Source organism: Lepisosteus oculatus, chromosome 6 (genome assembly GCF_040954835.1).
Source record: "Lepisosteus oculatus isolate fLepOcu1 chromosome 6, fLepOcu1.hap2, whole genome shotgun sequence".
Classification (NCBI taxonomy): Eukaryota; Metazoa; Chordata; class Actinopteri; order Semionotiformes; family Lepisosteidae; genus Lepisosteus; species Lepisosteus oculatus.
The window spans coordinates 24,510,037-24,537,395 of NC_090701.1; the positions used below are offsets into that span (position 1 = coordinate 24,510,037).

At 37.6% G+C, this 27,359-nt stretch overlaps 1 protein-coding gene across 6 annotated transcripts in view; it reads right to left on the reverse strand.

The window, feature by feature from the left end:
* Positions 1-4,291: 4,291 nt before the first annotated feature.
* LOC102696915 (collagen alpha-1(XV) chain-like) overlaps positions 4,292-27,359 on the reverse strand; it is a 114,778-nt gene continuing 91,710 nt past the window's right edge. For 4 of the 6 annotated variants that reach the window (XM_069191098.1, XM_069191099.1, XM_069191097.1 and 1 more), the window contains 20 exons: positions 27,228-27,263; positions 26,657-26,719; positions 25,025-25,114; positions 24,904-24,939; positions 24,396-24,449; positions 23,960-24,016; positions 21,929-21,988; positions 21,750-21,791; positions 18,548-18,581; positions 17,955-18,047; positions 14,860-14,885; positions 14,402-14,500; positions 13,562-13,706; positions 13,196-13,260; positions 12,402-12,530; positions 12,138-12,197; positions 11,834-11,896; positions 10,111-10,308; positions 9,247-9,362; positions 4,292-4,823 (listed from right to left, as the gene is read on the reverse strand). In XM_069191098.1, coding sequence (XP_069047199.1) covers positions 4,607-4,823; positions 9,247-9,362; positions 10,111-10,308; positions 11,834-11,896; positions 12,138-12,197; positions 12,402-12,530; positions 13,196-13,260; positions 13,562-13,706; positions 14,402-14,500; positions 14,860-14,885; positions 17,955-18,047; positions 18,548-18,581; positions 21,750-21,791; positions 21,929-21,988; positions 23,960-24,016; positions 24,396-24,449; positions 24,904-24,939; positions 25,025-25,114; positions 26,657-26,719; positions 27,228-27,263 — 1,683 coding nt within the window. In that variant the 3' untranslated portion in view covers positions 4,292-4,606. The remainder of the gene's footprint in view (positions 4,824-9,246; positions 9,363-10,110; positions 10,309-11,833; positions 11,897-12,137; positions 12,198-12,401; positions 12,531-13,195; positions 13,261-13,561; positions 13,707-14,401; positions 14,501-14,859; positions 14,886-17,954; positions 18,048-18,547; positions 18,582-21,749; positions 21,792-21,928; positions 21,989-23,959; positions 24,017-24,395; positions 24,450-24,903; positions 24,940-25,024; positions 25,115-26,656; positions 26,720-27,227; positions 27,264-27,359) is intronic. The other 2 variants (XM_069191094.1, XM_069191096.1) reach the window with 2 other exon arrangements.

A 27,359-nucleotide genomic window follows, 5' to 3' on the forward strand; every position in this document is an offset into this window, starting at 1 on the left:
GAGAGACACCTGAAGGAGAGCAAAGCACAGGAAACAAGGGACAGGACAGTGTAGGAGCCCCGCGTGACACTATAGTCCTTCCTCCAACATGGTAATGCCATGGTACAGCTGATACAACATGGTGCAACTTTCCGCTAATAGGCTTCAGAAATGAAATCACCCGTAAGACATATGCTAACATTCTCAGCAGCACTCCACATCTTTACCACCTTCCCTGTGGCACCACTAATCTGGGCAATACAAAGGTCTGTATGAATAATGTCAAGATGGGTCCATGCATGAAGTGATGGCAGGAGAAGGAATGCAGAGGCTCTCAATTCAGCATCAATGTCTTTTTTGTTGTTGTGAGGCGAGCCTGACAAATCTGTTTCTGCTGCCATGAAAGACCAAGACCAGAATCAAGACCAGCAGGTGTGAACACAGATAATTTTTGTGTAGAATAAAACAGCTGTTCTGAAGACTAATACCATTTAATTGTATGTATCATCAAATATAATGAGGAAATGTGGCTAGATTTTGGAGACATTTAATAAATGTAGAGTGATAATGCAATACTTAATATCCATCCATCCATTTATGGTGTGGCATAAAGCAACCATAGAGAAACATGTAAGCTATCATACATGGATTATATAACTGCCTCTGCAGGAATAAGAACAGTTAAATAAAGATAATGGAGAAAACTCATACCATTTCCCCAGTCATGTTGAGTGCCTGAACTGTATAATTTAGAGTAAAAAGCGGATCTCTGTACAAGATCTTACAGTAATATGTTGATGTAATTACACTCTAAAGTGTCTATTGCTGCGGAGTATAAAAGGTAGGAAATGACCAATGGACCAATTGCCATTTGTTACGTGGGGGCAAGCCAGAGCTCGCAGCCCCGGTCTTCACTGACCACTTTCGCACGTGGAGTCAAACACCTCCCTGTGCTCTGTGCCACCTGCCGCCACTTACGAGTAATTACCTCATGAGCGCCAGATAGGCCTTGTCTAGTCCACAGCCAAACACTTTGTCATTGAGCTTCCTACCAGTATATGTAGGACAAACCAGTCTGCCAACCATAACTCAAGTACCACACCTGAATCGCTCTGACTTCTTGATGCCGATTCCGAGATGGCCCACTGGATCCCTGTCTGTCTCCTTGTTGCTATGGAGCCAGCATTCTTAGCAACCAACTTGACCTGTTTGGCTGTGCAGCTTCCCTGTTCTGTCCTGCCCAACTGAGATGATTTCCAGCAGCATCAGAAAAACACAGCTGTTGAGCACATTTTAGCAAAAACAGCTTGTTTTCAAATGCACTAATTCTACTGGGATGAGATTTATGCACTAGGGATCAAATTAAATACTCTAAAGACGTATTTGACTGTGTCCCATAAAAGCAAGGATGGGTGATTGAGCATCTCTTAAAATCAAGGGACTCAATTTAGCTTGAAACTGCATCTTATTTTGTTATTGGGTGGCCAGACAAAGATGTTACAATTAGTCCAGAAATTGGTATGCTGATATGCACTGATCACCACAGAAAATGTAGTTGTGTTGTTTATTAATGTTTATCATGTCAAGCCTGATTGTGTTACTCTTTCACCAGAGCTGTGCCAGAGAATATAAAAATCATGTGCCTAAGATTTTACCTAATGTTATGGTGATTTTACTTAACCACTTTCTCTATTTTGTAACAATAGCTTGGTAGGAAAGAATTAGTTAATTATAGTAGTAATAAAAAACCAAATTGTTTGGCTATGAGGCTAAACAAATGACACATATCTACCACACCCAGATGACAGTTTTTCAATGTTGTTTCATGCCAAAAAAATTACAGTATTCATATCTAAATGCAGACCCACTCTATATTTATTTTAAACTTCATGGATGCATAAATTGAAACAAACATTTTTTTACTTGAAATATCAGTTTCCTAGTTTCTAGTTTATTACACTCTGATCATAACACCGACTTTTGGAAATGATAATTGCCAAATAACACTTTGAGGTAAGACTACCCTTTGCAAAAAAACTATTTTCTTACCCACATGCACAGATGAGAAAAACTAGCAAATGCCACATGGACTATTTATCCATGAAAAAATAGTTTTTCCTTCCAGTCTGATGCAAAGACTCCTTTATGGTCTTCCTAAGGGGGGTATTGTATGTCAGTGTAGCACAAACGTTTGAAAATAAAAACCTGGGTCTTGTTTTGGTTTCTCAAGTCTCTATAGATTCTGCATGACTACTCCATATAACACTTCTACTGCGCCAAACCTAGAGAATACAACCAGATCATCTCACTGACATCCCTCTTGGAGACAAACTTTAAGGATGATGTTTTAATAAGCACAGTCTTCTAGACAATGCTGCATTCCAAACTCTTAAGTTTCACTAAATCAGTATTAAGAGCTCTTTTTTGTTCCCTTTGTATCATCTGTATCCAAGTCAAGTTTTGAGATCAGTTGGTGATTGATAGTCATCGGAGAGTTTGTGTCTATTCATATTGCAACAATCAATGATCTCACCACTGCCATGTCAGTGTTTAAATAGCATTAAGTTAATGCTTGGTGTGTGCACAATGTCTGGGAGTTTTGTTAGTGCTGACTTTGTAGTTAACTCTGTAAAGAAGTAACATAAAAGCACTTGGACTTTACTTCTCATGGCCATTGTGTGGTTTATGTGTGTGTTGACTGCATATGTAGAGGTTTAAAAGCAATGAGCATGAAATGACACTGTATGGATAAGCAATGTTTGCAGGAATTCAAAAATCTGGAGTTTAGAAATTTAAAAAAAGCAAGAATATTGACAATATTAATGATAAAACATATTAGATTTCTTATGAATTCCTAACGTCTGACAAACAGAACAAACAAACCATACACAGAGGACAGTTACAGTATTGACTGATTCCTCTACCCTTCCTACCTTTGAACCCTTGTCTATTAACACAAAACTGGCAGTGCAGCCCTATGCTGTTGTTTAAGCACAGACTGTAGTAGGAGAGCTTACCGACAACCCCGCCTGCCTTTAAAGAGCCAGAAGTCCACTGGTCTTGCTGTTTGGCAAAATGTTGAGATAAAAAATTTCACTGGCTGACTAATTGTACCCTTTTCTCAGCAGCACTAAGCAAATTTTGCATTGCAACTTGGGGTGTCCCAGTTACACGTGGCTAGTGACATGATCCAAGCCCCACCCCATGATCACAGAACTCAACCCATGACTTTACCAGCTGAGCCACTCAGAAGGTCCAATGAAAGTGCCCCTTTTAAAACTGTTAATAAAATAAGATAAAATAAAATAAGACATTTGTATAAGATAAAAATGAGTTTATGTTTCCAGAAAAGGCTATATGAAGTCCTGGAGCAGGAGCCATCCAATTTGTTGTAATCAGATATCACTTTTTAGGTAGTCCACATTACTATGCTAATAACATACGTTACAGTCAACTTTGTAAAAAACATTTATTCAATGAGCACCAGTAAAGCATACAAACATATTTTCACTTAATTACCATTATATTATTCATCCTTACAAATTGTCAAGATAGGAGAGTATTTTACTGTATGTATTATTAAAAAATCATGAGATTAAGAAGAGCTTCAACTGAAAAATATATATTTTTAGAAACATTTACAGTCTTAATCATTTTACAGTCCAATAATGTAGTTACATTTTGCTGAATTTAATTTTTAAATTAAAATTACTTTGGGATTCTAAATCAAGAAAAAAAATGTGCCTTTTGAATAGACTGAAAAATGATAATTAACAGTGTTAAATCACCTTCTACTGAAAAAAGGTGTTTCTTTAGAAAAAGGCACTTCACCACTGTTATGTACAAAGATAGTAACATTATGTCTTAAACCTTGGAAAATACTTTATTAAACTACAGTATGTGTCATCTCTTTTCATTAGATTATGTGCTGTTACAGTATAAATAAAACCTTGAATTTAACTTAAATAGAAAGTGAAAAAACATTGTTTGCAACAGATGTTACTAAAGTGGACATTTTCAAATACAGAAAAACTCCTTAATGGGAACTTAACAAGAAATACAGTGCACCCAGATTACCTTATCACATTAAAGGTGAAGAACTAAAACTTTCCTTTTTTGGTCAAAGGACATTTTATAATTTTCATTCTTTTTTAGTACACTTTGCTTTTGGTCTTCTGTACCACAATTGCTCTTTTTACAAAACATATTCAAGAATTTATAAAAGACATGTTAATATCACAGGAAGCTACTTATCGAATAACAATTGCATTTCAGAATTGGCAAAGGGAAATTATGGGCATGGTTCTAAAACTTTGCCTGTCTTGATAAGGTCAGTAGGGACAAACAAACAAAAAAATAAAATGCAGTTTTCTTAGAGCTATAGCTTGTTTCAGTACTTGCAATTAAGACCTGTTTCTCTTCCTTTTACACACAACTGAAGTATTGCTTACTGAGGTATCTGTTCTTTGGCATTGTTTCAGAACATGTGTTGGCTGAACAATGTCATCAGAAAGCAACTTATATATATTTACATCTTTCAAAAGTTACACGTATGAAAAAAATACAGTGTCAACTTTTCTTCCGATAAAACCTTGTGCCTTGTTTTCTCACAGGCTCATCGTGGCACTCATTTTCGCCTCTGATTCTGCACGTAACTGTTCTCGATGCATAGCACGATAAAGTTGTTAGAACAGCTGCGTGTGTGTTGGTCCAGGAGTCTGCCACTATGCAGCAGGGATGCCTGGCCTGTGACTGCCATGTCTCCTGCTCGCCATGCTTCACAGTAATTGGATGTCAAGCGGATCCCAATTGGACTGGAGCCATGCCATACCATTTTCTGAGGCCTGCATTTAGACATAGAACCATTCAGATTAGAAAAGTGACATACTGTGTAAAACCATCACTATATACAATATATCAGGTGTATTCTGATCATAAAACATTGCATCTTAGGGGAGTCCCGCCTCTTCTTTGCTAAGAAAGATTATTTTTTTCCATGGGTAAGGCAGGGAATTGACTGGGGGTTGATGCATTTCAGTGTGTCACAACCGAGCAAGGGTAGAGTCCATCACCACAGACCTGAAGTCCACTGATTGAAACCAGTGTTCCTCCATAAATCAGATTTATTAGTTCCTCTAAATTATTCAAACCTGGAAAAGTGCCTATCCAGTAAGTTCAGGGTCATGGTGGGATCACACAAAATACACACAGAGATCAATTAAAGATCCAAATTAACCTATTAGGTATGTCTTGGTTGGGAAGTGGAAGAACACTCTAACACCTGGTGAAAACCCTCATGATCATGGGTAGAACATGCAAATTCCATGTTGGGTATTGAAAGTATTGACCTTGATTGTATTTTGACACATTTTGACAGACATACATATTATTTTCCTCTTTGATACATACAACAGCATATAAAATATCAATATGTTTAAAGTTAGGAGCAAAAAATTAAATTAAAATAAAAACCATAAAAATCTTCATTGGTAAAATATCCACCTCCTTAGCATCAATACATCAAGGCTTAGCCTCTGCCAGCTACCATCCGAAATTGCACAAAATGTTGATTGGAATCCACCTGTGTGCAATTAAAGTGGTTAACCATTTGAGTTTGTAACGCTAAAGGGGAACTGCAGTCCCAAGTTCTCAGACTGCTTATTAAATCTCGGTAACAAACTGAATTCATTGAAGGAGTAGAAACATTTTACAAATTTTGAATGAAGCACAAAATTGTGAATTTGTGAAAGTACTGTAAGTTGTACAGAAGACGCAGTAGTCACTGTAATGACTAAAGTGATGCGATGACGAGAGAATGTAAGTACAGTTTGTGAAACAGACATTTTACAGCAGAAAGTTTCCAATGTGATTTGCATTCATAACTAACAAGTAAATTCCATTCATCAGCAAAACTGTCTTGAAGTCAAGAACAATATTTTTATTGGATTAAAAGAGATATATTCATAAGCCTGTTTGTTTACAATGTAATATGGCCGGTTCATGTCACCGGAAGTTTTGTTTCCTCATTCTAAATCACAGAACATGGTGCTGGGCATAACTGGAAATTTAATCTATTTTGTAGTGTAATTTGGAGGTTTTATAAATTCCTGTGTATATTTTACTTTTATTATGGTTTGAAATGCACTCATCAATGCTGATTCTTTCTAACCCAGATATATAAAATAGCATTGCAGTTTCCATTTAAATACACCTTTATTTGTAGAAATTACAACTGTCTGCAAACAGAGTTGGACTAGTTCAATGAGAGAATGATTTCCCACCATTGGACATTGCATACAAAGCAAAACTGAAGACAAAGGATTTTCTACAACAACTTAAGAACAGAGTTATGGATAGACATAAATCAGGCAAGGGATATAAAAAGATTTCAGAGTAACTGAGTATCCTACAGAGCACTGATAAATCAATTACTGTATCAGGAACTGGAGGAAACATGGAACTACTCAGACTCTTCGCAAAAAGGTACAGTATGTAGAAATGTCTGAAATAATGTGATAAAATATGGGTCTGATGAGACAAAAATTGAGTTATTTGGCTTTAATGCAAGCATTATTTCTGGCAGAAGAGGAGCACTGCAAAAAATCTGGGACCGAGATTCATATTTCAACAGAACAATGATGCCAAACACAAAGCAACCCTTGTTGGCTTCCAAACCAAGTGAAAGTCCTTGAGTGGCCATTCAAAGTCAAGACTTCAATCCCATAGAAAATCTGTGGCAGGAACTAAGGATTAGTGTAAACTACTGTACCTCTCTCCCAGTAACCTGCTACAGCTGGACCAATTTTACCTGGAAGAGTGGGCAAGAATTAAACCCGCAAGACATGAAAAGCTGCAGAAGACTTGAGTCTGTAATTGTTGCAAAAGGGGAGCTACTAAATATAAAATGCTAATTAAAAGGTGATACTCGTCCAAGCTGAATTTTTTTAGTTTTCTACTTTTCATAAAATGTTCTTTTAAAATAAGAAAATGGTTATGTCCCATCACAATCTTAAGTATTTTTTGTTAATCATACACAAACCCTGGTCAATTTGAGGTTGTAACACAGCAAAATGTGGTAGAGGTCCAAGGGGGGTCAATACTTTCTACGCTCATTGTACAGTATACGTATGCCATGCAGGCACACACACCCGTTGTAATCCACCCCATAGCCTGTGATATTTATATTATATATAATCAGCTGTCACAGAAACATATAGCAACCATATCACTCTGTAATTCACAACTGGCAACCCACTGAAGCAAAGCAGGTGTGAGCCTGGCCAGTACCCGGCTGGTGCTGGAAGAGGTGTTAGAGGGCCAGCAGGGGGCGCTCACCCTGAGGTCTATGTGGGTCCTAATGCACCAGTATAGTGATGGGGACACTATATTGTAAACAGGCGCCGTCCTTTGGATGAGACGTAAAAAAACCGAGGTCCTGACTCTCTGTGGTCATTAAAAATCCCAGGGCATTTCTTGAAAAGAGTAGAGGTGTAACCCTGGTATCCTGGCTAAATTTCCCATTGGCCCTTACCAATCATGGCCTCCTAATAATCCCCATCTATGAATTGGCTTAATTACTCCGCTCTCCTCCCCATTGATAGCTGATGTGTGGTGAGCGTTCTGGTGCACTATGGCTGCCGTCGCATCATCCAGGTGGATGCTGCACATTGGTGGTGGTGGAGGGGAGTCCCCATTACTTGTAAAGTGCTTTGAGTGGAGTGTCCAGAAAATCTCTATATAAGTGTAAGCAATTAAGCAATCATATAGTTCTTAAATGTTATATAATTCAAAGCCCACTTCCAACAAGCACAAAATAAATGACACCAGAGGTGCAAAGGGAAAAGTTTCAAATTCCTAAGTAATGTTCTGGTGCGTGGTGTTCAACAAACCCTAATGAAAAGATTTTGAAACTTTTCAATGAATTAAACAAAAAAAGATTACATATAATTAAAAAGAGATTACATATTAATTTCAAAGAAAAAAAAACAAGCAAATGCTATGTGATATCTACTGTATATAATAATCATCAGCATAATTGGAAAGCATAGACAGAACAGAAAATTATTGGAAATTAACGTGCTGCAACTAAGATTTGTGGTATTAGATAAGTTACATATCTCAAAACACAGACCAGATATTTTTATTGACATATGTGCTGCTTGAGACATGTTCACGTTGAAGCATCATTAAACAACTCCAAGTGTTTGTGAGTTACTGTCAGATTACCCAAGATCCAACAATATATAAACAGAAATGTGGATTTGAAACCCACAATTGCCAGTTTCATATCAATGAATCATTTTCTATAATAAACAAAATGCTATATTTAACATACTAACATATAAATAGACATAAACACTGTACTAGGGTGTGCACTGGCTGCCAATAGGAAAGTCCTGCCAAGTAGGCTTGGAGAGAGACCTCTGTGAGCCTCAATCACAGGTTCCTCATTTGTGGGCAGAAGATTCCATCCTTTGGGGCTTCATAATGTGGATGAAAACTATGATTTCACATAAACCGCTTTTATTTTTCATTGTTTTCTTTCCACATCTATAAGTATAATTATTTAATTGGTTTCTAAGTCTGGGTTTAGTGCTTCCTCTCTGAGGGCCTCTGTCTCATTAAGGGTGACAAGTGCAAGCAGTGGTAAAAAGGTCGACACGTCCACGGAGAAGAGCCCGGGCACAGAAGCAGGCAAAGTCGATATACGTTTTAAAGTTCTTTTTGTGTTTGGTTTATTATTTTAGAACACATTTAAGATTCCTTGAAGAAAAATTGTAAAAATAATAGTCGGATACTGAAATTCAGTTATTATCCCCCACACACACCTCTAGCGGGTGAAAACAAAAACTTGCAAGATAAAAGCAGCAATATAAGTAAAATAACTAAAATATTCTAAATAAGTTCGTTTTAAAAAAACAATATAAATTCATTTAAAAAATGTTTATTTTTCTCAAGGATAATCAAGACAATGTCTGATGGCTGCAATACATAGAAGGCACTGTAATTCAAGTTACAGATAAGATAATGTGGCTGTACCAATGGATATTTGTGATGCTTTTGGGCTTTGCAGTTATAAACTTGTGATGGCATTTTATGGTTTTTCACATTTTTATAAGTACAACTGGTGCAGATTCTGTCTAGGTCTAGGTTTTACTGACAGATTATGAAGAGTAACAGTAGCCAGAGTTGTTGTTCCTTAGCGGTCTATAGCACTGACCTATAAAACAAATAACAGAAAACAGGAAACAACTTGTGGAAACTTACCAAGATGGGTCTGTCATTACATTCCTCCCATCAAAAGAGTAGATTGGTATTTGTGGATCAAACTGGCCCCCATTACCAGAAAATATAGACATCCAGTTGTTGAAAAGTACGTCTCCCTGTTGAGAACCATGTTACAAAGATTACAAGAAAGCCACAAAAAAACTGGCCAGTGTTCTCTTTGCTCTCAGAGTTTTACAGAAATTACTGGACCAGCATATCATTATAAAAACTGTAAAAGAAAATCTGCTATAATTTGCCTTCAATATGCCACAGATGTCTAAATGCAAAGGAAGCAAGGCAATTAAATAAGATACCAGTAGGAAACCAACTGCATGATCCTTTAAATTACAGATTATCACTCAGATAAGTCTGAGATGGAAACTCCTTTTGGGTTCTTTATCATTTTGTCTTTGATCTATATGACTAAATTGAACCAATTATCTGAATTAAGAGTAAAATCACCTGTTTTTAGGTATTGAAATTACCAGTAAAATCTACACATCTTTGGCCATCTCTTCTATAATATGCTAACATGCTATCCTAGTGATATTATTAAGAAGTTTGCTTTATACTGTATATACATTTTTGCCACTGAAGTAAATTTATGTATTTAAATGTATTAATCTATTTAGTTGACAAATACTACTAAGAAACCAAGGGTCCTCATTTTTGCTGCAATCAACACAATCTTAAAATGGAAATTGTGCTAGAAGACTTTCTTGTAAGGTTTCATACAAACTAAAAAAGACTGTAAGAGACATTGCTCTCCCATTCAATTATGTATTTCTGATTACTTGCATTAGTCCTGAATAACTGTGTGCTACTGCCCATATGGCTACAGCACAGTGACTATCCTGCCCCTACCCTCAGGTTGACAATGGGCATTGTGAAGCGGTCCGCCTTCTTCACAACAGTGGCTAGATCCTGAAGGTGGGAGGAGAGGAAGGCTCTGTAAGTGGCCATCAGGCCCATGGCCCGAGCCTGCTGGAAACACTGGAAGTCAGCTCCTCGGATCCCATGCATGTCCCCCGAAAATGGAGCATTCAGAGCCACCAGGTGCAGCTGGAATACAGCACAGTGAAGTCAAATACAGACGCTCCAAAAAGAGTCATGGCTGAGAAAATTAAACTAGCAACCAGGAAAAATACAGAAAAATACAGTACCCTCCATATTTATTCATAGCTCTGATGAAATAAGAACACCATATAACCATATAATGGACAAACTCAAATGAGAAACCGCTTTGGTTAAAAGGAGCAAGTAAAGATTTATTCTACAATGAGAAGTAGAAAGAATATTGAACATTATCTGTTAAGTCTTCTTTAGGTGCGAGGGAGAGAGAGGAAGGTAGCAGCAATATATCCTCTCCCCTAGATCTCCCTGTACAGTGATCCCTGCTATTACGGCAATTTCCAAAACGTGAATTGGCTCATACGCGATTGGTAAATAGGGAAAAGATGTCTGTAAAATGCAAAACTCGCGTTGGCCTATATGCGATTTCACCCCCGACATGTTTATGTTTTGCATCGTGGAGTAACATAACTTAACGTCACGGTCCACAGAGGTATACACATGATGCTCAGTTGTCCCATGTGCTTTGTTTTGGTGATAGTTGGGAGGTGTCCCTCAATTTTCATGCTATTTTCACTAAATCGTCTGCATTGCTGTAAATATGAGTGGACAACGTGACAAGAATGTGTCTAAGAAGTGTGTTGGTGATAAACTTTCAGGTGGTGAACTTAACTTTTTTTCAAGGTAAACTCCTTAATTTACAGTATTATTTCTTTATTTATTATTAATTTCACATGTATTTAAACTAAGATTTTTATTGGGATAATTATTAAATTTGGTAAAGCTTTGGTTAGGCATTTTGGTTGGGTTTTGAGTGGTCTGCCCATAACTATATTTTCCCCACAAGCCCTGTTATTTTTATTGCGTGATTTTGCATAACACAAGGTTTTACAGGAACACATCTTTCGCATTATAGCAGAGAGACCTGTACTCTCATTTCTCAGTTCTGCTGCACTTTATATCATTGCTACTTTTTTCCCTGCTCTCTGCTGAATATACCTTATTCTATTGTATTGTCCATTTTAAGAATTTTAAAGCTATGGGTATAGTGGCACACTGTTGGACAAATAGGACAAATGTGTATCTTCTCCCTATAGACAAAACAGGTAAACTGTAAATCCAAAGGCCACAGTTGGAGATCTGAAGTGGGCATCTTCAGGATACACAGTGTCAAAAACTACCATTCAAAGTCGCCTGCATGAACGTGGCACTGAGATTTAAGTTGCAAGGAAAAAGCCCCTTCTGAGGGCAAACCACAGAAAGAGGCAACTCAAGCATGCCAAACCCCATCTGAATTACAACATGTAGTTCATTCTACAGTACATCCAGACTACCTATAAATAAACATATTCAGATGCTGTATATGAAATCTGACATGAGAGAAGTGCTGAAATAATGTTTTATTTCTACAATTCACAATGTAATTTTGTGGAAATTAAATACTAGCACCATATCATAACCATTTTAGATCAAGGATTAAAATACAAGACAAAGCTATCAAACAAATCTCACTTACCCCTGGGGTTGTGTGAATTGTGTGAGGAAGTAAACTGTAACCTGGTAGAAAACTCTGTAGCTCCTGAAGAAAGATCAATTTTATATTTAAAAAAGGATTGTACAGCAAGACAGTAATTCTAACAATGTCATGGGATTATTTAACAAATTTAAAAATTACTCTAAAGCAATTTTGCATTATTATTATCATTATTATTACAACATTGTTCTGTGCAACACATTTTGCCCAGTAGTGGAAATAAGATAGACAGTAGCCCTGGCCACTGCATCACTAGGTATTATTGAGCTACAGATGCTTGACTTACCAACCCTGAGGAAACATGAGAGGAAGGGCTGTCAGCTGGGATTGGAATCAGTTCTCCAAGCTGAGTGGAAAAAATATTTAGAAAATATCCTTATCTTAATCACCACTGCTGAACTAAGTCCTGGTAGAGCTATAATTTAGAAATACATTTTGAACTTAAAAAGGTTTTCATATTTATGGACTAAATGAAAATATTCTGAAGATCTGATTTACAACAAATGTAATAGTTAAAACAGAAACAAATACTTCATAGCACAGGTGTTACCTGGATTTTTCTCCATCCTTCTCTTACGCGGATGTACACCTCACTCTTGTCAGCAATGTATGCCATTGTGCCCTCTGCTGTACGGTATGTCTCCTTCAACAGTGTTTCAAGACTTCTATAGGTGGTCACCTGTAAAGTCAAAAGAGTTACAATTTATAAGAGTGCTTGAAGAACAAAACACTATAAAAAACGGCCTCCCACTCTCTATCTTTTAGACAATGCTCATTTCCATCTCAGGGACTCTGCAGGGACTGTTGAGAAATGATCTCGGCAATCTGGTGTCTGAGTCCATTCACAGACCTGACTAGCTAAAAAACTTTCACCTTTTTCAAAACATCTGAGTAATCTCTGAAACTCTAATCCCTGATCTGCTGTTGTCAATTGCAACTACACAGTCAGAACACATAATGCACATAACTGTAGAAGAATGATGGGAAGGTAGGGGATGTGGCCATTTGAAGTCACATGAACTGTACGTCTGTTTTTTTCACTAAAGTAGATCTCAGTCATGGGCACCTGTATTTCAGTTAAACTGGACCATCTTGTTGATGCCTGCTTTACAGAGCAGAGGAGGAGAGTGAAAATATTGCATTACAAGACACTGTTTTTTGGAAATACAATGAAATTCTGAAATGAACAGGGTAATCTATGGAGATGGAGTTCTTCTATGTACAATATGTGTCTTCGAAGATCAGAGGTATAGACATTATCAGCTCTTTTGCATGTAACCTTTAGCAGCAGAGGAGCAGCAGTAAGCAGTTTTTCACTTCCTGTCCCAGTCAGCTCCTACTTACTGGGTTTCCAATTCCAGGGGGGCCAGGCAGCCCAGGGGGTCCAGGTGGGCCAGGGATAGAAACAGCTGAAACAACACAACCAGCTATATGTTTCAGAAAAAGACTCTGGACAGCAGATGAAGTCATATTCATGCATCAGAAAAATATCCTAAATGAAGTTGTAATGCAGTTTGTAGCAATTTCATAGTATGCCTTCCTGCATGTGTTCTCTGCAACAGACTGCTGCTGTTTTGCTTCCAGTTTTATTTTATAATGAATCATAAAAGATCATAAAACAGAGACAGACAAATGTATTCCATCAAAGAACATATCATTTGCTGTCAGGGTGTGGAAATTAAATCCTTAGCATCAGACTCAGATCCTTACCAGAGCCATATAGAGCAGGAGGCCCAGGAGGCCCTGGAGGCCCCGCGGGACCCTGAGGTCCTGGTCTCCCAAACCCAGGGGGTCCCGGCTGGCCTGGCATTCCAGGAAGCCCCTGGGGCCCAATAATAGACTCTCCCTTGGGTCCCTGAAACACAACATGTTGTCTTTGTGAAAAAACAATTGTGCACATTGTAGGTCCTTTAAGTACATAAGTACAAGTACCAAAGTATCACCTAACATAGAAAAAATTACAAAAATTACTCATTACACGCATATTAAGTTTAAAAGAACTCCACTGAATTGAAATGCCTGCAAAACATTAAAAGTACCTAATCCATGTCAAAATAGATTATATTTGACAATAACGGAAAACAATTCTCTAGTTTACTAAAAACAGAAACAAAATAAATGCAGTGCAAAATAATTGGAAAAATATGTCAGATTTTCTTTAAATACATTGTCAGTTTGGGATGTCATGTAACCATCGGCGGGGATCTTTCAGTTGTGTCTTTAGTATAGCATGGGAAAACACTCAGGATGCCAGCTTAGTGTTCCCTTTGCCTACTTGGAAATGTAGTTTCCACATTGGCACAGGACTGAGGAAACTACAGACTTTAGCAGGCAGGGGGAAATGGGAAGAGGTTTCTCAAAACTCTTGGCCCAAATATATCCTCTCTATAATCCTGTCTCACTTTCTGTCACTATATACAGTATGTCTAATGCATACATTTTAGATCTAACTCCCTGCTTTGCTAATGCTTCAGTAACAGAAAAGGAAAATCCTTTTTTTGGAGAAGTTGTCATTCAGGTGCTTGTTCAGGAAAAGAAAATGCTACTCACCACCAGACCAGACCTCCCAGGAAGGCCAGGGGGTCCAGGAATACCAGCTTCTCCCTTTTCGCCTTTTTCTCCTTTGTACCCAATGTCCCCTTTGTCACCCTGAGGACAGACAGCATGTTCCATCGCATCACAATTGCAGCAGTCCAACAGAACAAAAAACTAAGTATTTAATTCTCACTGGATTTCTACTGTTAGTTTTAGTGGATAATAAGTACTTTTTGCATGTTCATATCAGCATATACCTATATTCAACTGGCAAGAATATAGAGTCAAAAATACAAATAAACTATATTAGGATAGACCTGAGTAATTTTATGGCTGTGAGAAGTAATGAATGAAGAAAATGCAGTGAACTTTACTGGTAATGCACAATGAAAAGGGCTCGTCTACTGGAAAGCCCATAGGCTCTTTCAAAATGAGGACAACACACCAAAGAGTAACAAAAGAGAAAGACCTACCACAAATCCTTTGGGAAACCATGGACCTGTGTAAAGATTGGATATTTTAAAAACTTAAAGATTGTATTGAGAGATAATCAAAGATAAAACAAACAAAAATGACAAGCTGGGATGTTTAACAAGTTAAGAAAACTCCTGATTTAGATATAAATCAACTACAAATTAGTCAAACAACAAATTTCCATTCAAGGAAAAATGAGAACAACAAGAACAAGACAGTTTTCTTATGCAGGAGCAGCAACACTCTGCTTTTATAAAAATACATCAAGATAAACAACTGAACAAAGTTTCCAAGTCATAAATCAACTAAATAATTCAGTCTAAACCATAAAGCCTAAGAAATATGGGAAATGTAAAAGTTCAGGTAAGCAACTTAAAAAAATAAAACCATACACAAACATGAAGGTGTAACAGGGAGGAAAATCAAAGGAAAGATTAAAATCAAATTACCATAAGAGAGTGAATTAAAAAGTAATAACACCTTCAATGGCTTATGGCTGTTTTTGGCAAACTTTCTCAATGGAACCCTTCAGTGTATCTCTCATTTTTTCAAGTTTGATAAAGCACATTTTGTCTCTGATCCAATGCTAATGCAAGGGGAGAGCAGTCGTTCTTCAGCTTCTTAAAATGAGACAGTAAACCAACAGAGAGAAGAAAGCCAGCATTTCAGACTGATGTTTTGTCAGTGAAGTTCCTGTCAGGAGGATGTCAAACAAGGCTGTAAGTGGTGTGGGTGAGACCACACATTCTGTATAGAAGCCCAAAACCAAATAGTATGAGACAGGACCAAAACTTATGCACCAGGGAAGCAGGTGTTTGGTTATAGGATGTCTTTCTCAGTAGGGTTCTTTATCAGGATACATTCTAGCCAGTTTAGTTTTAAACATATGGAGTGGGTCTAAAACTTTAAATTGTAATTAACCTATAGTAATGGATGTCTTGATCTGAGAATGTAATATTGAGATCCTCTTCTTAGACAGCTCCCACAAAAGATAAACATGAAGAATATAAGATGTGCATGTACAGTAGTTATATATTTTAGAGACAGCTCCTTTCTAAAATGGGACAGAGTCTCACATAAAATTCTAGAGCATCTTTGTTTTTTTCAGTAAAAATTAAATAGAAGCCTGATAAAGGGTAGGAGGGACTTTTTCAGACTAAAATGATTGTGAAAATACAGAATTTAAGGTGGGAGAGAACTGGGATAAAATTGTTTTGTAGAAGCTGTCTGGGCCAGGGGCCTTCCCACATTGCATTGGTTTAATCAGTTCTTGTAACATCAAACACAGAGGCTCGTCAAGGCTGCTTTTTAAGTCAGTAGTAATGGAGGGGGCTTTTAAAATATAAAAACTGCATCTAACAAATAGATATTGACAGTGGATCCTGAGGTGTATAAGTTATAAGTATAAGTGAAATTGCTCATTAATGTGACTGGGATTTCAGATTTGATGGCACAGCTGGCCTCTGAGAGGTGCTACTCATTCCATTAAGGGAGAATGAATTTAAATCACCCCTCATAATAAGGTGATGCATACAGTGCTGAGAAAACGTTTGTGAACCCCAAAGATAAATATGGAAATTTCATAGTTTTACCATGATTGCCTTCTTGAATCAAAACCACTCATCGAATAGGGTTTTTATCATAATTTATTTTATGTTTCTTGAAATAAAATGATATATGAATTGAAGAAACAATTACTAATGAAAGGGAACTGCAGCTCTATTTTTATATTTTGGGATTAGAAAGAAGCATTGATCAGTGAATTTTAAATTGGAATAAAAGTAAAATGTACACAGTAACTTGTAAAACCTCCAATTTAAATCACAAAATAGACAAAATTTCCAGGTATGCGCAGAGCCATGTTCTGCTATTCAGAATGAGGCAACAAAACTTCTGGTGGTGTGTTGTGGCCCTATGAAATTGCAATCAAGCAGGCTTATAAATACATCTCTTTTAATCCAATAGAAATATTCCTTTTGATTTCAACATGGTTTTGCCAACAAGTACTACTCACTTGTTAACTCTGCATGCATATCACGTTGGAACATTTCTGAGGTGAAATGTCTGCTGCACAACCTGTATTTATACACTCTTACATCATATTTCATTAGTCTTTACAGAGACTAGTGAGGAGGAAGGGCCGAATCACGTCACAATTGGTGGGAACTGGAATGCAAGTTTGCGACAACATGGTGACTTACAGTACTTTCACAAAGTTCGAAAATTGTAATTTTTTTCTATATTTATTTATTTTTAGTTTGTTTGCATGCTTTACAATGGCCTAGTCAAGATCTGTACCTAAACCTCGTTAAAAGTTGTGGCAACACTCAAATGTTGAGCTGAAGGAGCTCAAAACCTGATGTGAGAGGCTAGTCAATGGCTATAGGAAAAAGTTGCTCAAAGGGGTACCACCAATTACTGAATCTAAATCTAATCTTATCTTTCATTACTTCTAATAGTATATTTCAATTGAAAAACTGCTCATATTTCAATATCCATGCAATTTCTAATTGCTTTATCCAGTACCATCCAACTGCAGTACAATAAGACAGGACTCAAGTCCATTGCAGGGCACACACAGACAAACATACACGTACTAACACCAGGGCCAATTTTCCCAGAATCCAATTAACCTACCAGTATGTCTTTGGACAGTGGGATGAAACTGAAGCAGTAAGAGGAAACCCACAGAAACGGGGAGACCATACAAACAGATAGAATCCCTGGTCCAGAATTGAACCCAGGGGCCCAGCGCTGTGAGGATGCAATGCTACCTGCTTTACCACCACATATCAATATGTTGTAAAACACATATTTTTAAATAGGAATGTTAATGAATATTTTTAATAAAAAACTGACTGTTCAAGGACAGCATGATGGAGCAGTGGTTAGTCTCTGTAAGGTTCTGCTTTCCGGTAGTAAAGTTTCAACCAAAAAGTCCAAGGAGCTTGGTTTCAATAAGAAAAGCACACATACGCTCAGTTAAATCCATTGATCTCTAAAGGAGCAGCAAGGAGTCCACCTACATTACTGTGCTTGACACAAATATAGGGTTTTACTGGGCAACAGACACTAAATATACACAGCATGGTACCTGCAATTCCTGGTTTCCCAGGGAAGCCAACTTCTCCCTTATCCCCTTTAGGTCCCTGAAACCCCGAAGAACCTCTCCGTCTGCTGTTTCCTCCTACAAAAGAGAAAAAAACAGATAGAAATAGATTCCATAAGCATGTCAGACAGCACAGAAACACTGTGATGTTTATAAGAAAGGTATGCAGCAGTTTCCTCCACAAAATGTTTCTTATTAAGACCTCCTTTGTGCTTCTTATAGAGCTACTATACTCTGAGAACACATTTGATTTGGTGTTGCACCATAGATTTTGATTTTTACCTATTAGTCAACTAGTAACTGACCTAGACCAAAGATTAATGGTATGACATATACAAAAGCAAGTTTGTTTCCTTGGATTACACATTCATAAAGTGTTATTTGCTCCCGAACAAAAGTGTCACCACAGCTAAGATATTTACCAATAAAACTGTGTATTAGCATAATAGCCAGTACCAATAAGAGTCCTATTCTGTGCTTATTTGTTTTTTAATTTTTTTATGATTTCTCATTGCCTCAATATTGTATGTTTCATATAATGTAACCTAAGAGACATGTTCTGGTTCAGAATCACTTACCTTGAGCTGAAGTGTCCTCCTGATTTGCATTCATCTGTACACAATAAGTGGAAAAGAATAGATCAAGAATGACAGCAATGATATAACATCTACATATTTTTGGGGGAATGTCAGTCTTTTAAAGGCATTCATATAAAACATGTACTAATGTAGTGTGAATAATAATTTCTTGTGTTTGTAAAGCGCATTCCATTATTTTATGTAATAAAATGCTTCACAATCAGTATTTTCTTACTCACAGTACATTATGACTCGTGTGTTTCAACTGAATGCTCTCATGTATTATCCTCTATTGTTAAGTCAAAAATGATTATTTTTAGCATCTCCTTTACAAGATATGAAGGCTGTGTGAAAGATGTCAGAGAGTTCAAGACCCAAAGTACACATGCCCAACTTCTACAACAAGAGCAAGCGCTATAGAGCCTGACCTATCAATATATAAATATTTCAGAAATTGAATAGCTTACATAAAACATCAAATGTAATGTGCACAAGCCTTTTTAAAGATATTGCTGTACAGTCACCTATATTACCTAATACATGTAAATTGTATTTTTCAAATATTTGAAATAACAACAAAATTTAATTAAATGGAAAATGTGAAATGTATGTAAAACATCAATGCAAATATGCTATTCACAGAGTGGCGCCCCAAAAAAAGAGATAGGATAACAATCTATGAGACAACAGTGACTAAAATCGAATATGACAACAGTCATCCAAGTAGTGTTAGACAAAATGTGGACTGTTTTGGGCTGAACAGAGACGTAGAGCTCCTTTCCAGATCCACGCTGTTTTTTTTTAGGTTTAGTTAATGTCTTTTTACAGAATGTCTTCACCACCAATATTTAGGAGTCTTTGAATGTAGTCACTGGTTTATATTAACTAAAAAATGAATTGCATAGGATCTCTTTTTCTGGGGTCACCCTGTTTGTCTCTTGTTAGTCTTTAACACAATGATATGTAATAAAAAAAGACCAAGACCATATACAGTACAGTATCAGTCACGGCAGCATTCTAGCTTGCTGATTCCCCTTCAGTTTTAACTTTCACCCGTCATGCTTCATGCTTGCTGAGGTTTTTCCTCAGCCTTGTTTGAGTTAAGGACCATTCAAGCAACAAGCACATTTTGCCTTTCCATCAGAGCACCAGCATGTAGTAAGCTTAAATGTTCAGATTTGGGACAAAAAAAATCAGAAATAAAGTAATGTCTAAGTTTATAAACTTGAATACTACATTCAAATAATAAATCCAGTATAATGTTTATTACGCATGCATAATACTATATACAGTGCCTTGCGAAAGTATTCGGCCCCCTTGAACTTTTCAACCTTTTGCCACATTTCAGGCTTCAAACATAAAGATATAAATTTTTTATTTTATGTGAAGAATCACCAACAAGTGGGACACAATTGTGAAGTGGAACGAAATCTATTGGATTTTTGAAACTTTTTTAACTAATAAAAAAATGAAAAGTGGGGCGTGCAAAATTATTCGGCCCCTTTACTTTCAGTGCAGCAAACTCACTCCAGAAGTTCAGCGAGGATCTCTGAATGATCCAATGTTGTCCTAAATGACTGATGGTGATAAATAGAATCCACCTGTGTGTAATCAAGTCTCTGTATAAATGCACCTGCTCTGTGATAGTCTCAAGGTTCTGTTGAAAGCGCAGAGAGCATCATGAAGACCAAGGAACACACCAGGCAGGTCCGTAATACTGTTGTGGAGAAGTTTAAAGCCGGATTTGGATACAAAAAGATTTCCCAAGCTTCAAACATCCCAAGGACCACTGTGCAAGCGATCATCTTGAAATGGAAGGAGTATCAGACCACTGCAAATCTACCAAGACCTGGCCGTCCCTCTAAACTTTCAGCTCAGACAAGGAGAAGACTGATCAGAGATGCAGCCAAGAGGCCCATGATCACTCTGGATGAACTGCAGAGAACTACAGCTGAGGTGGGAGAGTCTGTCCATAGGACAACAATCAGTCTTACACTGCACAAATCTGGCCTTTATGGAAGAGTGGGAAGAAGAAAGCCATTTTTCAAAGATATCCATAAAAAGTCTCGTCTAAAGTTTGCCACAAGCCACCTGGGAGACACCCCAAACATGTGGAAGAAGGTGCTCTGGTCAGATGAAACCAAAATCGAACTTTTTGGCCACAATGCAAAACGATATGTTTGGCGTAAAAGCAACACAGCTCATCACCCTCAACACACCATCCCCACTGTCAAACATGGTGGTGGCAGAATCATGGTTTGGGCCTGCTTTTCTTCAGCAGGGACAGGGAAGATGGTTAAAATTGAGGGGAAGATGGATGCAGCCAAATACAGGACCATTCTGGATGAAAACCTGTTGGAGTCTGCAAAAGACCTGAAACTGGGACGGAGATTTATCTTCCAACAAGACAATGATCCCAAACATACAGCAAAATCTACAAAGGAATGGTTCACAAATAAACATATCCAGGTGTTTGAATGGCCAAGTCAAAGTCCAGACCTGAATCCAATCGAGAATCTGTGGAAAGAGCTGAAAACTGCTGTTCACAAACGCTCTCCATCCAACCTCACTGAGCTCGAGCTGTTTTGCAAGGAAGAATGGGCAAGAATTTCAGTCTCTCGATGTGCAAAACTGATAGAGACATACCCCAAGCGACTTGCAGCTGTAATCGCAGCAAAAGGTGGCTCTACAAAGTATTAACGCAAGGGGGCCGAATAATTTTGCACGCCCCACTTTTCATTTTTTTATTAGTTAAAAAAGTTTCAAAAATCCAATAGATTTCGTTCCACTTCACAATTGTGTCCCACTTGTTGGTGATTCTTCACATAAAATAAAAAATTTATATCTTTATGTTTGAAGCCTGAAATGTGGCAAAAGGTTGAAAAGTTCAAGGGGGCCGAATACTTTCGCAAGGCACTGTACTATATTATAATAACTATTACATTCATTTTAACAAGTTGGGAGCAAGAAGTATGAAAAGATTAACCATATCAGATGATATTATGTTTGCTGGCTACATGCAGTGGTGCTTTGGATTGAAACAAAAAAAAGTCAAAGTAGCAGGAACACAGAAAACCAGTGGGTGAGAGAAAGGGTATCAGGAAGAGCTGGCAGCCTTCCTTAACGGGTGATCTGGTATGCAAACTCAAATGGACCACACCAAGGCACTTTGTTAAGCTGTAAAGTGTTTTGGAACACTTACTGGTGTTTTGCAGTGAGGTCTGGGAGGCACCGGAAAAACTGTCTTTAAAATTTAGAGGGAAATTATTCTGAGAACAATCGTTTAAAAAAAACAACTAAAAACAACTTTACAAATACAGTAGCAATGAGGAAAACGAATGTGGGAAGTTGTTGCGATATGATAAAAAGCTTAGAACTTACTCCTTTAAGGCCCAAAACTGCTCCAGGAGGTCCTGGGGGGCCAGGAGGTCCAGGGGGGCCCTGTGAACACACAATATTAGAAATACAGTTCCAAGATCCTGGATCCTAGATCTTTTACATGGAATGGGGAGAAATCCTTCAGAACAAAGACCACAGACTTGGGGCGACTGCAACCCCTTCTACTGCAGGTGAACAGCAAACATCTATACTGTACATACCTCTGGTTTTACTGCAGCAAAGATACCGGAGTTGCCCACCTAAATTAGCATTAGGTAATCCTATTATGGACTGTGAAACTATTGCCTAATGCAGTATTCTAATGTTCAGAAAGCAATAAAAACATTTAGGTGCTTTATGTATACCTGTACTCAAGGTCACAAAATGATCTTCATCCGCTACATTTGGGGTGAATTAAAAGTGGAAAATTTTAGAACCCAGCACACTGTGTGTGTGACAGTGTACGAAATCCAGAACTTATATGAACAGAACGGGTTCTGGGTGTTTGCAATTTGTCAGAATACTACATTCAGAATGTTTGCACTTACTGGGATTGTGCTGATTGGTGGAATAATTGTTTTCTTTTAAATTAATGTTACTGTTTATAATCAGCTTTACTGCTTGTTTTTATACTTAATTATTTAAAATTTTCAGAACATAAAGAAAACTGGAAATGCATGGTAGTTTAGATTTTTGTGTGACCAAAATTTTAATTTTTGCAAATTAAGCCCATCTGTAAGTTAAAGATATTGCTTTTGATTTGGCACAAAATGTTGTATTTTACAGCTTAATTAAATGTAAGCCAGGCAGTATCTGGAGCTATTAGTAGTTAATGAAACTGCCAGTTGCAAAGGTTGGGCCACAAGACACACAAATGCACACAAACACATACAGTAAAAAGCAGGTTTATTTTCATAGTAGGTCTGGTCTGTTGTCTGTGTGGCAAAGCTACAGTAGTTGAACACTGCAGTATGAGCTGGAGGTTTTAATCAATGCAGAAATAACTGCTTTATAAAATTCATTTAAAAGGATTTTATTTAAAAGCATTCAACGCACAGAATCAGAATTTGAAAACCTGGCAAAACATCACTGTGAATTTTATACAGGCATGTACCCTTCATCTTAACATTCATGTAAAGATGTTTAATGGGAAATTCATCAGTTTTTGTATGCCATATTCCTGATGTGTGAATACCACATTGCATACTGTGCACAACACAAATATGCACTCAGTAGGGACTATGATATGGACCATGGCTCTGTCAGATTGTTTGTACAAGCAAGTGTGGTGAAAGTCTACACCTTTTGAAATCTTTTTATAACCATCTCCTGCTGTGTGCCTTTCCACAGCACCCAGAAGTCTTCAAATATCTCCTTGTTGTCCACAGATGTACTGTTAGAGTCACTATCTAGCTGAAGAAACCTACAGAGACATTTGGTTTTATTCTCAAATCATCAGAATCACTACAACTGAATACGGGTGGAGGAGGCTAATTAGTTTGTTGTGTGATTTGGAAGGCAACTGTTTACACCAGAGCTAATTTACGTTAATTTCCTACCAATCATTTGAAGTCTATGCTTTACAATGTGTAAAGGTAAAATACATTCTGATGTAATGCATCTTGATTACAGGCTGTTCAGGCCACAAAACGTTTTTCTTTAGAAAGGGTATGTAGACTTTCTATAGGCAGTGTATTACTGCGTACTGTATATGCATGATCTAATTAGTAGAATAAGGGAACTCTTGCAGTTTGACTGTGGAGTTGATACCACCATGTATTCGTGTTTTGATTCCTGGACCCGAAAAGAGGGAGCCAGAAACCAGGCCTTATTAACTGTCCCAGAAAAAAAATGGATCTGATACCATTTTCCCCATTCAGCTGAAACGGCTACAAGCAACTTTGATAAACATCATGAGTGTCAGTTAGTCATTTGCCAACAGTTTATTGGAGTTTTACAAATGAGAATATATTGAAGAACCGTTTTTGTGTAAAAAATATTTTATTTCAGTATGAAACTGACTGTCACACTTACCGGCAGCACCACCGCCTCTCCCTTCTCCCCCTTCTTCCCCACCATTCCTGGACGGCCCTGCAGGGGAGAAAACTTGGTGTATCATAGCAATAATGACAGGGTGCTGGCATGTATAACTGGAGACTGGAAACGTAAAGTGCAAGTTAATATCTGGAATATAGCCATGTGTGTGTTATGATGGAGGTCACATGTCACAAGTCACAAGCAAGTCTTGAGCTACTGTATGTGAATGTCTCAATGTTGTAAATTACTGACTTCATTTGCCATGCTGAATTTACTACAGACGTATCTGTGGTCCTCTACCTGTCTTTACAACACACCAACTTGACTTAAAAAGATAAAGATATAAGTTTCCATGATTTCTTCCAGCATCTTTCTAACTTTATTATTTTAGCCATTACAGTCACATTTCAGATGGAGAAAGATTAGCACTTACGGGCCGGCCAGGAAACCCAAATTCCCCTTTTAGACCAGGTCGTCCTTCTGGGCCCTTCAAAAAAAATGTTTTAATAAATCATTAGTATTATTTCCTCAAATTATTAAATCATTGTTCATTTCATTATTATTTCCAAATTATTATTAATGTACCTAAAGCGTCTTCATGCCTTCGTGTTTCAGTTCTCTATTTGCCATAGAGAGCAGTTAGGATATCAAAATGATTCATGTTGGTCAAAAAGCTACGACCACTTGGGTCTAGAAAATGTCTGACATTTCATCCCCAGACGAAAGCTGTTTTACTCTAAACAAAATCGGATTCTGTAGATTTGAAGTTTTTAACAGATAACAGATAAGTCTTGTCCAAGAAATCCTGAGACAGAAACAAAATAGAAAAAACACAAGATAGTCTTTACTGTTAATTTAAACTTTTTAAAAGCCACACAGAACAAGCACAGAAATTTGGCCTTAAAACACTGATACATGATAAGAGTTAGTGCATATCATACCATTACTCCGATGGGCCCAGGAAAACCACGATCCCCCTGTATAACATGGACAAGAAAAAAGTTAGTAAATTTAAACTAGTAAATGAAAAATGGCACAATCACCAGAAGCAACATATCTGACCTTCACTCCTTTAGGCCCCTGTGGTCCTCTCAGTCCTGACATCAGGGATCCATCGGCTGCAATGGTCACCCCTGGCTCACCTTTCTCACCCTGGATACAAACACAAAGGTCAGGGCACTGCACCAGAGCTTCATGAATATTATTTGTGTATAAACAGTTATTACAGTTTACACAATCCAAGGTAATGCATCCACATGGGTTGAACATCACTATATGAATATAAATAGAGTTACTCTAAGTGGAAAGAACTCAGACTAAACTGGAGTACCACAGGTCTAGTAAACGTGTTAAAAGCAACAAGTGGTTTTAAAAAGACTGTGACGGTATCCGGGACGAGAAAGGCCTTGAAACCAAGCCTTAAAAGAATATCTTACTAAGATTAAAGGAATAGCACCTCTTTAGTCTTCATATAGGAGAATACTAGGGGATGTCACACAAGCATTTAAAGACCATCAGCTGACTACTTCAGAATCAACAATGAAATAACAACCCAAGGGCGCAATTTGAAATTAGGAAGCAGAACATCTAGGACTGAAAGACACACTTTTACACAATAGGCTTTAGGGGGTTATGAAGAAAACTGCACATCTATGTTGTTAAAGCAGATTCCCTGGAATCATTTAAGAAATGATATATATCATATAGGATCAATAAGCTACTAACAACCAAAAGTCCAAGAAGTTGTGTCCAACAACCTCCTCTTATCTGTAACCCTTTTTATGTTATACTAAACATAAAAACAGGATACTGAAGTAAAATACTAAAATTTAAGTATATTCATATACTAAAAGGTTGCGTTTTGTGGTTATATTTGCTTAGAAGGTCTAGATTGCTGTCAATGGACTTTTGTTTACAGCTGATGTTGCTTTTTTCAATGGATTTTGTAGAACAGGAGAATGAGAATTAATAGATATAGACACCCCTTATTCAAATCAAAGCAAACTTATCATCATTTTAATCTAATTTCATTAGATATCAAGACTCTGAGGGTTAGAAAGGTCAAAACTGTGTTCCATATCTGTTGCCCTGTTCTGCAGGAGTACTGTAGGTGTGTGTGGCAGCAGTGAGTGAGTCTACATAGCTGAAGGAGCTGTTAGGGTTTAGCATCCTTTCCCCTAGGGGGCTCTCCAAATTCCCGAGTCCTAGTTTGATTGCTGTATTATTTCCAGGTGTTAAGAATCAGCGTTGATATATAATCTTACAGCTTCCGAAGCTCAGGGCTCAGCGCTAGGACACGGATGTCCTGAGACCTGCCAAGAACCAGCCAGCGGAGTCGTCTGAGGGCACAGGCCTTGCCAGAGGCATCACGCCCCCTGATCCAGGGGATCTGAGGACTGGGCCCTGTATGTTCTTGGACTGTTCCCAATTTCCTTGTGTCGGTCTGGTTGGACGGATCGCCCGGTTTAGGATTTTTGGATTGCGCCCTGACTTACCCCCATGGATTAGCTTGTACCTGGATGCCTTGTTTTCCCCTGTTCACCAGAGCACTTGTTGTCACTGTGCACTAACTTTGCGAATAAACCCTTGTGTGTTTTCTCTGATGTCTGCTTCCTATTTGTCCTGGGAAACACAGCACCGCATAGGGTATAATCACCAGTCCCACCAGTCACAGGAGCCCTGCTGTTTCATTACCTTTAATCCTGGAGGACCCTGAATGCCCGGAAAGCCTATGTCACCTTTGGGTCCCCTGGGTCCCTGTGAGAAGATCAATAAATTTGACAACAAATTGATACTATTTCCACTTTCACAATATTTAAAAACAAAGAAATAGAACAAAAAGCAGAAAGTTGTTCGGGGCATATTCTGATGACATATTTTATGTGACCCTGAATAAAGTAGATTCATTTCAAAGACTGAATTTCAATTTATATTTTTGGAACTTTGTCTTGTCACATAGGCGATGTCTTAGCACAAAAAATAAACAGGCATTTGCATCTGGAGAGATAAACAAATATCACTAGTAGTATGTTTTACTTTTCCTTCTTCAAATACCTTTCTATTGAAACATTACTTAAAAGGCATTTATCATTGTTGTGCATACATATTTGATGGAATACATACTCTGAGAAAACGTGACAGTGTGCAAAGGAGATTAAACTGAAAGAAGTTCTGGATAAAGTGATTTAAAACCCTTTAAGGTCTCAACCTTAAGGAAATATGATAGAAACTTAAACTGAAGACAAAACATTCAAAATAAGCTTACAGGAAATCCTGCTCGGCCAGGCATGCCTTCAGGACCCTGTAACATGCAAAACATTGAAACAAGCAAGCAGAACAGGCAAATGGGCATGATAACATGTGCTTTTGTTTATCTGAATGTGTTTCATGTAAGGTT